Source organism: Electrona antarctica (genome assembly GCF_951216825.1).
Source record: "Electrona antarctica genome assembly, contig: scaffold_158, whole genome shotgun sequence".
NCBI lineage: Eukaryota > Metazoa > Chordata > Actinopteri > Myctophiformes > Myctophidae > Electrona > Electrona antarctica.
The window spans coordinates 261,075-279,293 of NW_027637821.1; the positions used below are offsets into that span (position 1 = coordinate 261,075).

Consider the following 18,219-nt stretch of genomic DNA (forward strand, 5'->3'; position numbering starts at 1 on the left):
ATAAAATATGTGGCGGGGGGGGGGGGGGGGGGCACTACTTTGATAACACATTATTTTAAAGTAAACATACTATCTGTCAATGTTCAGATCATCTGTGCACGCGGGAAGAGACAGATTATCAGACAAACACTGGTGATACACACAATGTCCACAAGGTGGCACACTGTACTGCACTGTGTTCACTGGTAAAGCACAGCTCATGAATTGACTTATAGATTACAGCATTCTCCAACTATTTATCTCCCCTCCTATATTCAGCTATAGTGTCGACTTTCGTCTTACACAAATATTACATTCCCATTGATAATGAATGGAGAATTTACATCATACTAGAGCGGTGCCCGTTGGAGCCTCTACAGCGATAGAGGCACCGCTGTTGGAACGATGCAAGTTGGAAATGCATCTTGTAGATCTGCTATTTTTCAGTATAACATAATGCTTTAGTTAAAACACCAAAAGGGGTTCCCGTCCAGAACTTCAGGTGGTTAGAAAACACTGATGTAAAAGTATCCCTATGGTCTGACTCTACACAGTGGTATATATACCGTCTGGGATGTAGGGATCCAAGCGTCTGTCCACCCGCAGCGCTGTGGGGGTGACGGGACGGTCAGGGTGGCCCATCCTGTGCAGAGCTCTTCAGCGGCAAAACAAAAGTGTTCACATCCATGATCCACACAGTAACCAACACAGCATGTTTCACCCACTTTACAATCTGCAGGTTTCATTATTATCATCATCATCATCATCATCATTATTTTGGTAGTTTAATTTAGATAATTTTCCTGATTGGATGAAATTGGTGACCCCTCCCCATAGCCCTATAGAGTGCTTCAAGAACACTGGGCATAGCAGTGGGTGTGGTTTTCTGGTTCCACTGAAAAAAATCGGCCATTCATTTTTCCCCCAAAGAGAATTACAAAAAAAAAATTATATCAATGATTGTAAGCCTATATAATCAAGCCATCCAGGATTCTGGTGAATCGTGACCATAAAGTATTTGATTCTGTGAAAAAATTAAAACCCGCTAAAAAACCACTAATTAAATATTAAATTATTCATTTTGACAGGATCAAAAGGTTTCAAAGGATCCTGGGTTGATGTAAACTGCAGTGAGTACGGTGTGGCGTTACCTTGGCGACATTGATGATGATGATGATGTCAGGAATGTGCAGGTCGGCAGCGACAGGTGAGTCCTTTCCCGATCACGTCAGCCTCATCTGCCTTCTGTCTGTGAAGGAGAGTAGAAACGTTTTAGTACCGAGTGGTAAAGGGACGTGCAGAGAGTGTTAGAGAGGCAGAGGCTGAAATCCCGTATAAGAGGGCACTTTTGGACAAAAATAGCGAGCTTGTAGATCTGCTATTTTCGGGGTGCAACCAATCGCTCTTTAGCTAGTGGAGATGCGGTGTAGCGACATGGATTTCTAAACAAATTTTGTTCAACGCAAAATGCTGAGTTCAAGTTCAGGGAAAAAAATGAATTTTTCCTGAATGTTGCCTTCCGGCATGGTATGGAAAGGAGTGGCATTTGCATTTCTTTCACCATGTACTAAATCAGGGTTGGGCAACTTTGACGATGGAGAGGGCCACAATATTTCCACACTCACTCCAGAGCCGATCTACAAGCTCAAAACACGTCTCAATGCGACGCATTTTGAGCTTGTAGATTGGCTATTTTTGCTATATTTGAATTGAAAACCTGAATGTTTTTGCTATTTTTGAATTGGAATCCTGAAAAGTAACCTTTTTATTGAATTTCAAATGCATTTAGTTATAGTTATGTTAACTTTATGAGCTGTTAACATAAATACATTGGACACAAAAAGACAATAACATTTTAATACTAGTCATTTAATACTAGTCATGAAGTAATTAAAGCGGGTTTGGAATTGTAACAGCTGAAATCAATACTATATCAGTATTCTGATATCAACATACGGGCCGCATTAAGTGAAGGTGGGGGCCGCATATGGCCCCTGGGCCGCCAGTTGCCCACCCCTGTACTAAATGCTGCATTTGTGGTCTGGAGAGGGCAGTTGTTTTACAGACGGGTAAAAGGGCAGGTGCTGAAGCCCCCTTTGATGTCTATGTGTGCACGTCCCTGGAGTGGAAAGAAAGGGTGGGAGAAGAGACGGACATGAAGGAAAGAATGTGAGATATGAAATGATTTGGAAGTAAAAACCTGCTAGAGACACAGTATCATTTGCATTACATTAGAGATGCACTGATACCATTTTTTCCCACATAACTTGCGAATCGGTTGATTGAGCATCGATCCGATACCAGTGCATACTTTAACAAATCTAGGACAGCACGCACACACGCACACACACAGTTGTATGAACAATACAGTTATATGTGCTTCAGACATCAGTGATCAGTACACTATAAATTTAAACTAACTAAATATTTAATTTGCTCTAAAATAAATCACATTTCTATCTTTTAGTTTTGACTTTAATCAAATCATAAAAACAGTGTATTCTGCACTGTGGTCATCATAGGCATAATGCATCAAGACATTACAACAGATGTCTTTCCCACAGCACCATCTGTCTATATGACAAATTTGACAATGTAGATCATTGTCATAGGGGTCCTGGAGGGAGTTTCAGGGGGTCCCCGGCAGCTAAATTATATAGTTAGGATTAGGAACCAAATGGAACCTCATGGGTCTGTAACTCTGAGTGTTGGAACCAAATGGATGGATTTTACAATATGAATCGGGGTCCCAGAGATAGAAAGGCCATTAAATGGGGGGATCGTAGCCTAAAAATGCATGTCAAACTGGGCATCCTTAAAATGAAAATGGTTGAGAATCACTGCTTCACTTATGGGGGTCCCTGGCATAGCTTTTCAAATGGGGATCCGTGGGCTAATAATAAATGTCGATTTGGAGGTCCTTGGATATGAAAACGTTTGAGAACGTTCATGTTTTAGCTTAATTGGTTCATGTTTTAGCTTATTGTTATTAGAGAAAGTAAAAGATGAGTGTACTTTTTTTTTCATTTGCTGCTTTCTTTTGTTGGGGCTAAATATGTATTTTTAATAGCGATTTATTTTTTTGAATATCTACTATAGTCCTACTAGACCCCAGGAAATTCTGGCCACCAAAGATCACAGGATCTACTGAATGTGAAGGGGTGACAAACTGACATGTTGAACACAGTATGGCATCCCCCTATAGTACCCCCCTTCACATTCAGTAGATCCTGTGATCTTTTGTGGCCAGCTGTAATTTCCTGGTGTCTAGTAAGACTATAGTAAATAATAAAAAAATCACACCCGTGTGAACTGAGTGGTATAAGGTCTTATATAGCCTGATCAGCTCTGATCTGACGTCATGTCTGACGTAATGAAATCACACCCGGATGGACTGGGTGACCGTAGCAACCATGCTCATTTTTTGAGCACAGACAGACAGACAGACACGTAAACTAACAAAGCCAGTCGTAGGAGTGGTTTACACCACTCAAAAAATAAATTGCTATAAAATTGTGTTTTAAAAAAAAGATATTTAAGCCTGAATGCCCCGGCCCCTGTTAAAAATAGCTAAAATCGCTAAAACGAAAGAAAAATGGAAAGAATAATAATAACACTCATCTTTTACTTTCTCTAATGACAACCTAAAACATGAACCTTGGTTGAAAAAAACTAAAGTTGTCCTTTAATATAATATAAATGCTGTTCCTACCTGGTGAAGTTGAGGTAAATTTCATGAGACTGTGTTGCTTGTATAGGGGTGAACACGGCAGGTCCTTTCATGGACGGAGCTGGAACACCATAGCCTTGTTGTTGTCAGTGTAAAAACGGTGTTGTTTTCTTTCCGTTTAGACTGCCTGGCTGGAGGGTGTTTACCTGCTGGTCCAGCTGGCTGCCTGGCTACTTCTGTCTAGGCTTTACGCAGATTAAATCTTTTCCCAAGCTGCTGTCGCCTCTCTCTCTCTCTCGTGCATCTGTCATCTCTGATCCTGGACGGTGAACAACAGGCGTGTACGGGATTTAGGACCGACGACTCGGCCCGTGAGAACTGTCCGAAGAAGATCCCCTGCAAAGTATTTCAGCTTTCTAGACTCCATCACGCCAACCTTCCGGTTCGTTTGGAAGGCCTTCCCTCTATTGACTGCCATATATATAGGGCAGCATACCTGGCTGAATGGGTACCTGTTTTAACCCATTCTGAACGGGAACACCTTTTGGTGTTTCAAGGATTATGTAAATACTTTAGCTATTGGAAAATAGCAGATCTACAAGCTTGTACTGTAGGTCTGCTATTTTTGAGAAATCGTGAAAATGTGGTGCAAATCTTTGAATATATATATATTCACATCGGACATTTTTAACTCAAATCTTTGCTTATTGAGGGGGGTCCCTGGAACAACATATTTTCACATGGGGGGGGGTCGGCGGCCAAAAACTTTTGGGGTCCGTGACATGAAATAGCTGACATAGACACAGAAAACTGTCAGGATTTAGAAGATATTTGTAGAATCGTCCTCAGGTCTAAATGGGTTAAACTGCAAGTTATGGTCATTAAGGGCTATCACTTTATTAAGTGTTTCTGGTAATGTTATTGTCCTCATTTTGTATGTTCATGGCAAAAAAAAGAATACAAAAAAAGACAAAAATGTCCACACAAGCCAGCGATGACCCCTGCTAATATAATATGCGATTTGTGAAAAAAGAGGGACAAACTATTTTTGAAGTTTGTACAGTATGTATTTTCAGGTATCCAGGCTTCAATACGTATATGCTTTATGCCCATGTTTATGCCTAAAAGAAAACATACTATGTTTTTAATTGTGCAATTTGAAGGAAGCTTGCCTTGTCGTTCCCTGAAGTAAATTGTTATACGACAATAGAGCAGTCAGGCAAATATATATTTAAATTATTTCTTTCATTCATCTATTAATGGCCTTCTGCAGTGGCTTTCAACCAGTGGTCAGAGGACCACCAGTTGTCCTTGAGGGGGTTCCAGGTGGTCCCCAGCTAAATGATGGACTTGGTAACTAAATGGACCCATATCTTTTAAATCTTGATAGCGTAAAATGAAACCAAATGGACCCTTGTTTGGTTTCATTTTACACTCTCAAGAGTTAAAGTATTGTTAGACATCTGCATTACTTAAAAAGCACCACTTCACCACTTTTCAACCTATCTTCATATAGTAGATCCTCACTAATAATCATGATAAAATGGCACAATTTCTTTCTACTCAGTCTGTGTCTCATAGCAGGGCTGTGGGCAGTTCAGAAACCTGTCCACCAGTGACAACATCGTTGTTTTTTCAGGAATAGAAAGCCTGCAGTTTCTATTAGCTTTGATTCCCCATCGATAAATGGTGCATTTTATATAGAGCCTTTATCCAAGGCGCTTAATAGATTGTGCATTCACACACACATTCATACACTTTTACATAGATTGTGCATTACATTCACCCATTCACACACACATTCACACAGCGATAGCGGCAGGAAACCATGCAAGGCACCAACCAGAACATCAGGAGCAATTAGGGGTTCAGAGTCTTGCTCAAGGACACTTCAACACCAACTCTGGGGGAGCCCACAGGTTTCCAACTGGCAACCTTGCGGTTACCATCCAGCCACTCTACCCCTGAGCCACTGCCGCTCGATGATGTCACTGGTGGACGGGTTTCTGAACTGCCCACAGCCCTATATGAGACACATAACAGAGTAGAAAAAAATGGTGCCATTTTATCATGATTATTAGTGAGGACCTATTATATGAAGATACATTGAAAAGCGGTGAAGTGGTCCTTTAAGTTAATTTACAAGAAGTCTACACAATTAGAGAGTGTAGTAGAATTGTAATTTTGATCAACGTTTGCCTGTTATCTCTCCTAATGGTACCACATCAACACAGGATGGAAATGTGTAGATAGATATTCTTCAGTTTTGGGTCTGCAAGGCTAAATCTCATCAAATGGTGGTCCGTGTGAAAAGGGTTGAAAGCCACGGCCCTACTGCGTTGCACAACAAGGTCACGCTAAACTAGCGAAAATAGTCAATCTACTACAAGCTTAGCTCACAACAACCCATTAATGTAAAGTTTACTTTAACCCATTCTGGGTGGGAACGCCTTTTGGTGTTTTAAGCATTATGTTATACTTTAGCTACGAGCTTGTACATCTGCCATTTTTGAAAAATCGTGAAAATGTCGCGCAAATCTTTGAATATATATTCTTTCAGAGCAAACGTTTTTAACTCAAATATTAGCTTCTGGGGGGTCCGTGGGATAACATATTTTCAGCTGCCTAATACGGATAATTCTGGGTGTCCTTGACATGACATATTTGAGCACCACTGACATAGAAACATAGGTTTTTCAGAAAACTGTCAGCCGTCCTCAGGTTTAAATGAGTTAAAGTGGTCCAATCTCTCTGTGCGTTTTATAAATATTATAGGCCTATTAATGAAACAAGAGCTTAATTGTGACTAAATAAGAACTATACTGGATCCATTGGAACATTATGTTATTTTCCATTTTCTGAAAAATAGAGATTTTGACCTTAACTTTTCAGACATACAAGGTTCGACAAACAAGACTTCTGCCCGACATTGATACTTTACTTTTGCATTTGATGTTGAAGGACTCCCTAACAGAAAATAATGACCAATTAAAACATCAAAGCCAACAGTCAACTATTACTAGTAGAAAAAAAATAAAAAATAAAGTAGTCTTACTGAAGGTAGACTGAAGGAAATGCAGTCACACGTGAATGTTGCTCCTAATAATTATGCAACACATTCTCACCGCCAACTTGCGTCGTCGCATTATTTATCGTCTCCGTCGGGTGGCAACCTCATAATGTCCAAAACTGTTAGTTTTCACGATTCGAATTCAAAGTAGCAGATCGACAAGCTGAAAACGTGGCGCTTTGCGCCGCGATTTGAGCTTGTAGATCTGCTACTTTTGATGCTTAACCAATTCCGGGCGGGAACCCCTTTTGGTGTTTTAAGCATTATGTTATACTTTAGCTATTGAAAAATAGCAGATCTACAAGCTCATAGCGTGGCACCGAGTGCCGCGCTACGAGCTTGTAAATCTGCTATTTTTTGAAAAATCGTGAAAATGTGGTGCAAATCTTTGAATATATATTCTTTCAGAGCGAGCGTTTTTAACTCAAATCGTTGCTTCTGGGGAAGGGTCGGGTCCCTCGAACAACATATTTTCAGATCGGGTCGGAGGCCAAATACATTTTACATTTCTTTGGGGCTCCTTGACATGAACCACTGACATAGAAACATAGGGTTTTTCAGAAAACTGTCAGGATTTAGAAGGCATTTGTAGAATCGTCCTCAGGTCTAAATGGGTTACGTGTGACGCTGCTGTAGTGGTGATCAAATAGGGCAGTGGTTCTCAACCAGTGGTCTGGGGACCATCCAGTGGTTCTTGAGGGGGTTCCAGGTGGTCCCCAGCTAAATGATGGAGAGTTGGTAACCAAATGGGCCCTTATAGATCTTTAACTCTTGAGAGTGTAACATGAAACCAAATGGACCCAGCGTACAGGTCCATTTGGTTTCCTGTTACCCTCTCAGTTATTTTTTAAACATCTGCATAACTTAATTTGCAAGAGGTCTACGCAATTAGAGAATGTAGAAGAATTGTTATCTTTGATCAACGTTTGCCTGTTATCTCTCCTAATGGTATCTGCAGTGCCACATCAATACACCATGGAATTGTGGACAAAATCCAACAATATCAAAATAATGCTCTAGTTTGGGTCTGACGTCTTGAGAGGCTAAATGTCATCACATGGTGGTCCGTGGCTCAAATAATGCCGAATAAATAATGGGCCTTGAAATGAAAAAAGGTTGAAAAACACTGAAGTAGGACGTTCATTTACAAAAGAGAATATGGAGATAAGAGGTTTCTGCCCGACAGCAACGATATAGATATATATAGAGTCAAATGTGCTGACCTCATTACATTTTGGCAAGTTGCTATGGCCAAATTTAGCCCAATGAGTGTTTTTATGCAAAACTAATGCTTGGAATGGCTTCAGCATCATGACAACAACCTAGTTTGATATGTCACATGCTACTTAAAGCATAAGGAAATTTAGAAAATATTGCCTTATAATAGGATGTCAATGGTGGCCATACTGTACAGGCCATTTTCAACACTTTCCCCTCTGACAATTCCAGGCAACTTTCTTTCTGTTATTCAGGATATATTGAAGATGCAAAATCAGTTGAGTTTTTTTATTTTGCAATTAGTTAGAGGTCAAATTTCATTATTACTGGACTAATAGGGGGGATTTTAGATCTCTTCATATAAGAACTGTGTTTGAAAAATAAACCGATCATCCCGGCCTTTTCACTCATGTGGATATGAAGCATCGATTGAAGGTGGAAATGTGACAGAAAGGCTGGGATGATCGGTTCATTTTTCAAACACAGATCTTATATGAAGCGACCTAAAATCCCTAAATACATGAACCTGTGTACTGGCGCCCTCTACTGAAAGTGACGTCAGACTTCGGTGCTCTATTGTCCTTGCCCCAAGATCTGTAGACCTTCTTCAATACAGTACCTGAAATAGGTACGTGATAGGCAGGCAGGCAGCCCACCTATCGCGTCCTCCGAGCATCAATATAAACGACGTGGCAGTGAGAGTTTGTTGTGTACTTAACCCCATTCTGGATGGGAACCCCTTTTGGTGTTTTAAGCATTATGTTATACTTTTAGCTATTGGATAATAGCAGATCTACAAGCTCGTAGCGCGGCACCGAGTGCCGCGCTACGAGCTTGTGGATCTGCTATTTTTTGAAAGGTTGTGAAAATGTTTTCACGATTCTCTGAAAGAATATATTATATTCTTTCAGAGCAAACGTTTTTAACTCAAATATTTTTGAGTGGGGGGTCCCTGGAACAACATATTTTCAGATGGTGGTCGGCAGCCAATTACATATATTTTTGGGGGTCCTTGACATGAAAATGTAGACATAGAAACATAGGTTTTTCAGAAAACTGTCAAGATTTAGAAGACATTTTGTAGAACCTGTTGTCAGGTCAATATGGGTTAATATGACATCCTCCATTCACACATCGGGTTCTGAACGGGCCAACTCAACTCTTCCGCCAGTCTCCTGACCCTCTCTATAGAATCACTAAAAGTTCCAAGAGTCTGTCATTGTAAAAGTTCCAGCGGTCACAAAGGGCTCGGCTGCGTTGAGCACACTGTAGTCTCTTGACGCGCGCACATTTCAAATGCTTCCTTCCTTCCGCCTAAACAATGTGCATTGGACGTATGCCCCTCTCACCCACTTCGGTTTCGTCTTTGCAGTCACGTAAATGTGTCCTACACTAAATCAAAAGCCAGATCCCGAAAATCTACGTATATCTAGGTTGCAGAGGAGGGCCCTCCCCCCAAATGTGCACGTGAGCACAGCACACACACACACTGGCGTTTTCCACTAAAGCCCTATATACTTCTTGTCCAATTAATACAAGCTGACAATGTGCCTGGATTGTGCCACTGTGAGCTTGTAGATCTGCTACTTAAAACCTTTGCTTCTGTAGAACGCCACAACGGTAAGGCCTTCCGGTCTGATTTACGGATATGTTATAGAGCTCCACGAGACGCACGCGTGGAACTGTAGTACGTCCTCGGGCGACCTTTCTAGTCGACATGGCGCGCGCGAACGTTCCACTACACCGAGTGGCGCGCTACGAGCTTGTAGATCTGCTACTTAAAACCTTTGCTTCTGTAGAACGCCACAACGGTAAGGCCTTCCGGTCTGATTTACGGATATGTTATAGAGCTCCACGAGACGCACGCGTGGAACTGTAGTACGTCCTCGGGCGACCTTTCTAGTCGACATGGCGCGCGCGAACGTTCCACTACACCGAGTGGCGCGCTACGAGCTTGTAGATCTGCTACTTAAAACCTTTGCTTCTGTAGAACGCCACAACGGTAAGGCCTTCCGGTCTGATTTACGGATATGTTATAGAGCTCCACGAGACGCACGCGTGGAACTGTAGTACGTCCTCGGGCGACCTTTCTAGTCGACATGGCGCGCGCGAACGTTCCACTACACCGAGTGGCGCGCTACGAGCTTGTAGATCTGCTACTTAAAACCTTTGCTTCTGTAGAACGCCACAACGGTAAGGCCTTCCGGTCTGATTTACGGATATGTTATAGAGCTCCACGAGACGCACGCGTGGAACTGTAGTACGTCCTCGGGCGACCTTTCTAGTCGACATGGCGCGCGCGAACGTTCCACTACACCGAGTGGCGCGCTACGAGCTTGTAGATCTGCTACTTAAAACCTTTGCATCTGTAGAACGCCACAACGGTAAGGCCTTCCGGTCTGATTTAGGGATATGTTATAGAGCTCCACGAGACGCACGCGTGGAACTGTAGTACGTCCTCGGGCGACCTTTCTAGTCGACATGGCGCGCGCGAACGTTCCACTACACCGAGTGGCGCGCTACGAGCTTGTAGATCTGCTACTTAAAACCTTTGCTTCTGTAGAACGCCACAACGGTAAGGCCTTCCGGTCTGATTTACGGATATGTTATAGAGCTCCACAAGACGCACGCGTGGAACTGTAGTACGTCCTCGGGCAACCTTTCTAGTCGACATGGCGCGCGCGAACGTTCCACTACACTGAGTGGCGCGCTACGAGCTTGTAGATCTGCTACTTAAAACCTTTGCTTCTGTAGAACGCCACAACGGTAAGGCCTTCCGGTCTGATTTACGGATATGTTATAGAGCTCCACGAGACTCACGCGTGGAACTGTAGTACGTCCTCGGGCGACCTTTCTAGTCGACATGGCGCACGCGAACGTAAAAACCTTTGCTTCTTTAGAACGCCACAACGGTAAGGCCCTCCAGTCTGCTTTTCGGATAGGTTATAGAGCTCCCAGATACGCACGCGTAGAACTGTAGTACGTCCTCGGGCGACCTTTCTAGTCGACATGGCGCGCGCGAACGTTCCACTACACCGAGTGGCGCGCTACGAGCTTGTAGATCTGCTATTTAAAACCTTTGCTTCTGTAGAACGCCACAACGGTAAAGGTCATTACACACTGGCGAATTAGCGACGCGAATTAAAAATTCGACACAGGAGCGAACACCGGAGCGAACAAATAAAGAGCGAAAACGGTCGCATTTTCGCACATTCGCACATTCGCCACTGATGTGGAAGCTTGCATTGACTTCAATTGGTTTTTAAAAAAGGCGAATTATTTGCACGAATAATTCGCGTCGCTAATTCGCCAGTGTGTAATGACCTTAAGGCCTTCCGGTCTGATTTTCATATGTTATAGAGCCCAGCAACACCGGCCGACACCTCCAAGGCTTCCTGGGTGATGGCGAGGAGGAGGAGGAGGGCTGCCACGTCACCTCACAGTCCAACTGTCTGTGTACGCCTCTGCTGTGCCTGAGGGAGGCACGCGCGCACACACACGCACACGCACACACTCACCTGCCCAGGCCATTGATGCCAGACGACCCTCGGGCCAGGCACTGCAGCCTCAGCCTCTCCACGGGATCTGAACTCACACACAGACGTCTCTTGGCGTCCAGCGCCATCTCTCGGTCGTGCCTCGACGTCCTGGCCATGGCTGAACACACAGAGCACATTAATATAATGTGTAACATTATAGTGGATGCAGTTAGCTTAATGCTAATTCCGATTAGCATAGTTAGCTTCTTATCCATGCTACTGGTGACTGGTTTAGCACAATACAAACTCGGACTCATTACATAACATGCAAATCACACCACCACTCAATATAAAAATAAAACGTTGTCTTATAAAAGCAGCATATACTTTGTTTACATTCAGACCCATGGCTTTGTACAACTACTGGCCAAAGTTGAAGTTCATATAGTTGTAAAACATTCACCATAAAGGCCAAAATCGCGACAGAGTCAGCTATTCATTCATTACTAACTATTTCACAGACCTTGATGTGACTGTTAGCTGTGATAAAAGTAAACAAAGTGATGATGAATGACACGACACGAAACACACACGTAGGATGTAGCTCTTCTCACAACATTGACGACACAGGTCGGTTCTTTATAAACGGGCATTTATTGGGCATTCTTCTCATCCCTCTGCTGTTCCATGCCGTGAGAACTATGTTCACACAAAATAATAAACACATAAACAATCAACAAATTACGTCGCAATACATAATATTGATCAAACAAAGAAATACAAAACATGTAGAAATGCGCGATGCGCAGGTGAACGTGTCCGTCAAAACACCACAATACAACACAACAAAGATAACTCTCAAATAATAATACCTCGTTGGCCGCTTGTTGTGTGAAGAGGTTCTTGATGCTTCTTGAGTTTCATACAGTCCTTTGAATGTCCTTTTGACCGTGTTTAATAACTTTAAACAGTTCAAACACACTACTCTGCTGCGAGTGTGCTTCCTTGTGCAGACCAGAGTCTGAATGAGTGAGAGAAATGTTTGTACCACCTGTGTGCAATGCCAGGCAATCATGCATCAATCAGTCAATCAATCATGGTCCAGTGTTGCTACTGACAGACAGGGAACTTGGTTCTGCCTCAGAAAGTTATCATCACATCATGTTTACATTTTTAACCTCATATGAAATCAATTATGAACCACATATTTATTATTGTATCATGACATTATTATGAATTATGCTTTATGCACTTATGACCATGAATTGTTGTATTTTAGCTATTTTAGTCTTTTTAAAGTAAGCATTTTAATAGCAGCACTTACATAGGAAGTCAGAGAAACGAATCAAAGAAAAGACCGTCATCTGCCAGTGGAATTCAGAACAGCGCCACAGCCCATCCACATGTATGAAGGCATATGCCTCTCCCCTCCTCTCCTCTCCTCTCTTTTTGAATGAACAGACAAAACACAAAACACAACATGTTCATTAATGTTATTCTTCACAAACTAGACATTTTATTCATATTTAGAAAATGCAGAATCCAATGGCGTCGGTCTGGGCTCTCCACGCCGTTTGCAAAGGTCAATGGTCAGCAAAAAGACTGCCTCCTCTCTCCCCTCTCTCCACAGAAGTGAAAACAGACAAAACACACCTTTAAAATATGTTCCCTAACCCTATTCTTCGCAAACGAGACATTTTATTCATATTTAGAGCGTCCCAAATTCAATGGGGCCGGTCTCGAATTTCCACGACGTTTGCAAAGGTCAAAGGTCAGCCGAAAGACTGCCACGGTGACCTTTGGGCCAAATGCCTTAACAATTAAGTGATAGATATTTATATGTAACACCCCCGAATATCCATATTCAGGCCATGGCGAATAAAATGGCGTTGGTCTCGATTTTGTGGGACTCTTACAAGCGTCCGATAAAGGGAACTACACTGCAATGCTAGGCCTCGGGTCAGATTTGAGGTTCCCGAGGTCGCAGAAAAAAACTCAGACCATCACGAAGATCGGCTCGTCGCCGCGATCGCAGAGGTGTTCGGCCCATCCCGAACAGACTTACGATCGTCGGCGTAGGCGCGCGTGAACGTCAAACTTTGCTTAACTGGAACGCCACGACGGTGAGGCCCTCGGGCGACCTTTCTAAGAGGCACGGTCTCGTTTCACTTTTTCAGCCAGGACGCTGTTAGAGTCTATGGGTCTATGACGTGTCTGCATGCACAGAGCCAAAGTGAAGGACGTTTTGTACGACTGTCGGAGGCGTACGTCCGAGACACCTAACCGTTCGTCTCGGCTGGCTCTCCGACATATCCGAACGTCGGACCGTGATGTTTTATCGTTGGCGCGTTGTCGCGCGTCAAAGTCGGCAATTTGTAGGCGTTCGTTCAAGGCTACCGCCGCGGCCGTATGTCCGTTTGGCCCGAAACCTATACGGCTGCGATCGGGGCCGCGACCCGGCCGCGGTGATGGTCTCGGATTTGTTCTGCGACTTTCGCGTCAAAGTCGCAAATTTCGAGGCTTTCGTGCAGGGCTACTGTCGCGACCGTATGTCCGTTTGGCCCAAACCCTATACGGCTGCGATCGGGGCCGCGACCCGGTTGCGGTAATGGTCTCGGATTTGTTCTGTCGAATTTCGCGACTTTTCTCGCTAACTTACTTTGTGGGAGCAGTTTATGCTAATGAAGGGCGTGGTTCCGGCTACTTTGTGGGTGTGGTATATGCAAATTAGTGGGTGTCGCTTATGTAAATTAGTGGGTGTCACCCCGCCTACTTTGTGGGAGTGGTTTATGCAAATGAAGGGGCGTGGCATGCAAATGAAGGTGCGTGGTATGCAAATGAAGGGCATGTTTCGGCTACTTTGTGGGATTTGCTTATGCAAATTAAGGTGCGTGGTATGCAAATGAAGGGGAGTGGTATGCAAATGAAGGGCATGTTTCGGCTACTTTGCGGGATTGGTTTATGCAAATGAAGGGGCGTGACATGCAAATGAAGGGGATTGGTTTATGCAAATGAAGGGACGTGGCATGCAAATGAAGGTGCGTGGTATGCAAATGAAGGGGAGTGGTATGCAAATGAAGGGGAGTGGTATGCAAATGAGGTGCGTGGTATGCAAATGAAGGGGCGTGGCATGCAAATGAAGGGGATTGGTTTATGCAAATGAAGGGGCGTGGCATGCAAATGAAGGGGAGTGGTATGCAAATGAGGTGCGTGGTATGCAAATGAAGGGGCGTGGCATGCAAATGAAGGGGATTGGTTTATGCAAATGAAGGGGCGTGGCATGCAAATGAAGGGGAGTGGTATGCAAATGAAGGGGAGTGGTATGCAAATGAAGGGCATGTTTCCGCTACTTTGCGGGATTGGTTTATGCAAATGAAGGGGCGTGGCATGCAAATGAAGGGGAGTGGTATGCAAATGAGGTGCGTAGTATGCAAATGAAGGGGCGTGGCATGCAAATGAAGGGGATTGGTTTATGCAAATGAAGGGGCGTGGCATGCAAATGAAGGTACGTGGTATGCAAATGAAGGGCATGTTTCGGCTACTTTGTGGGATTTGCTTATGCAAATTAAGGTGCGTGGTATGCAAATGAAGGGGAGTGGTATGCAAATGAAGGGCATGTTTCGGCTACTTTGCGGGATTGGTTTATGCAAATGAAGGGGCGTGACATGCAAATGAAGGGGATTGGTTTATGCAAATGAAGGGACGTGGCATGCAAATGAAGGTGCGTGGTATGCAAATGAAGGGGAGTGGTATGCAAATGAAGGGGAGTGGTATGCAAATGAGGTGCGTGGTATGCAAATGAAGGGGCGTGGCATGCAAATGAAGGGGATTGGTTTATGCAAATGAAGGGGCGTGGCATGCAAATGAAGGGGAGTGGTATGCAAATGAAGGGCATGTTTCCGCTACTTTGCGGGATTGGTTTATGCAAATGAAGGGGCGTGGCATGCAAATGAAGGGGAGTGGTATGCAAATGAGGTGCGTAGTATGCAAATGAAGGGGCGTGGCATGCAAATTAAGGGGATTGGTTTATGCAAATGAAGGGGCGTGGCATGCAAATGAAGGTACGTGGTATGCAAATGAAGGGGCCACTCCCCTTCATTTGCATACCACGCACATGAAGGGCATGTTTCGGCTACTTTGTGGGATTGGTTTATGCAAATGAAGGGGCGTGGCATGCAAATTAATGGGAGTGGTATGCAAATGAAGGTGCGTGGTATGAAAATGAAGGGGAGTGGTATGCAAATGAAGGGGCATGGTTCCGGCTACTTTGTGGGATTGGTTTATGCAAATGAAGGGGCGTGGCATGCAAATTAAGGTGCGTGGTATGCAAATGAAGGTGCGTGGTATGCAAATGAAGGGGAGTGGTATGCAAATGGGGTGCGTGGTATGCAAATGAAGGGGCGTGGCATGCAAATGAAGGGGATTGGTTTATGCAAATGAAGGGGCGTGGCATGCAAATGAAGGTGCGTGGTATGCAAATGAAGGGGCCACTCGCCTTCATTTGCATACCACGCACATGAAGGGCATGTTTCGGCTACTTTGTGGGATTGGTTTATGCAAATGAAGGGGCGTGGCATGCAAATGAAGGGGAGTGGTATGCAAATGAAGGTGCGTGGTATGCAAATGAAGGGGAGTGGTATGCAAATGGGGTGCGTGGTATGCAAATGAAGGGGCGTGGCATGCAAATGAAGGGGATTGGTTTATGCAAATGAAGGGGCGTGGCATGCAAATGAAGGTGCGTGGTATGCAAATGAAGGGGCCACTCCCCTTCATTTGCATACCACGCACATGAAGGGCATGTTTCGGCTACTTTGTGGGATTGGTTTATGCAAATGAAGGGGCGTGGCATGCAAATGAAGGGGAGTGGTATGCAAATGAAGGGCATGTTTCCGCTACTTTGCGGGATTGGTTTATGCAAATGAAGGGGCGTGGCATGCAAATGAAGGGGAGTGGTATGCAAATGAGGTGCGTGGTATGCAAATGAAGGGGCGTGGCATGCAAATGAAGGGCATGTTTCCGCTACTTTGCGGGATTGGTTTATGCAAATGAAGGGGCGTGGCATGCAAATGAAGGGGAGTGGTATGCAAATGAGGTGCGTGGTATGCAAATGAAGGGGCGTGGCATGCAAATGAAGGGCATGTTTCGGCTACTTTGTGGGATTGGTTTATGCAAATGAAGGGGCGTGGCATGCAAATGAATGGGAGTGGTATGCAAATGAAGGTGCGTGGTATGAAAATGAAGGGGAGTGGTATGCAAATGAAGGGGCATGGTTCCGGCTACTTTGTGGTATTGGTTTATGCAAATGAAGGGGCGTGGCATGCAAATTAAGGTGCGTGGTATGCAAATGAAGGTGCGTGGTATGCAAATGAAGGGGAGTGGTATGCACATGGGGTGCGTGGTATGTACGTCGTCGTGTAGGGAACATGTACGTCGTCGTGTAGGGAACATGTACGTCGTCGTGTAGGGAACATGTACGTCGTCATGTAGGGAACATGCACGTCATCGTGGAGGGAACATGCGCGTCGTCGTAAATTGAACATGTACGCCATCATGTAGGGAACATGTACGTCATCGTGACGTGGACATGTACGTCATCGTGCAGGGGACATGCACGTCATCGTGGAGGGAACATGTACGTCATCGTGACGGGAGCATGTACGCCATCGTGTAGGGAACATGCACGTCATCGTGGAGGGAACATGTACGTCATCGTGGAGGACACATGTACATCATCGTGGAGGGAACATGTACGTCATCGTGGAGGAAACATGTACGTCATCGTGGAGGGAACATGTGCGCCATCGTGTAGGGAACATGTACGTCATTGTGGAGGGAACATGTATGTCATCGTGGAGGGAACATGTACGTCGTCGTGTAGGGAACATGTACATCATCATGTAGGGAACATGTACGTCATCGTGGAGGGAACATGTACGTCATCGTGAAGGGAGCATGTACGTCATCGTGTAGGGAACATGCACGTCATCGTGGAGGGAACATGTACGTCATCGTGGAGGAAACATGTACGTCATCGTGGAGGGAACATGTACGTCATCGTGGAGGGAACATGTACGCCATCGTGGAGGGAACATGTACGCCATCGTGTAGGGAACATGTACGTCATTGTGGAGGGAACATGTATGTCATCGTGGAGGGAACATGTACGTCATCGTGTAGGGAACATGTACATCATCATGTAGGGAACATGTACGTCATCGTGAAGGGGACATGTACGTTATCGTGAAGGGGACATGTACGCCATCGTGGCGGGAACATGTACGTCATCGTGGAGGGAACATGTACGTCATCGTGTAGGGAACATGTACATCATCATGTAGGGAACATGTACGTCATCGTGAAGGGGACATGTACGTTATCGTGAAGGGGACATGTACGCCATCGTGGCGGGAACATGTACGTCATCGTGGAGGGAACATGTACGTCATCGTGTAGGGAACATGTACATCATCATGTAGGGAACATGTACGTCATCGTGAAGGGGACATGTACGTTATCGTGAAGGGGACATGTACGCCATCGTGGCGGGAACATGTACGTCATCGTGGAGGGAACATGTACGCCATCGTGTAGGGAACATGTACGTCATTGTGGAGGGAACATGTATGTCATCGTGGAGGGAACATGTACGTCATCGTGTAGGGAACATGTACATCATCATGTAGGGAACATGTACGTCATCGTGAAGGGGACATGTACGTTATCGTGAAGGGGACATGTACGCCATCGTGGCGGGAACATGTACGTCATCGTGGAGGGAACATGTACGTCATCGTGGCGGAAAC

At 44.6% G+C, this 18,219-nt stretch overlaps 1 protein-coding gene across 1 annotated transcript; it reads right to left on the reverse strand.

The window, feature by feature from the left end:
- Nucleotides 1-558: 558 nt before the first annotated feature.
- Nucleotides 559-12,412, reverse strand: LOC306918629 (calcyphosin-like protein). Its single transcript, XM_079531519.1, has 4 exons — nt 12,289-12,412; nt 11,456-11,594; nt 1,131-1,228; nt 559-634 (listed from the first exon to the last, which is right to left on the reverse strand). The coding sequence occupies exons 1-3, from the start codon at nt 12,338-12,340 to the stop codon at nt 1,159-1,161; spliced, it is 261 nt and encodes an 86-aa protein (XP_079387645.1). The 5' UTR covers nt 12,341-12,412; the 3' UTR covers nt 559-634; nt 1,131-1,158.
- Nucleotides 12,413-18,219: the final 5,807 nt, after the last annotated feature.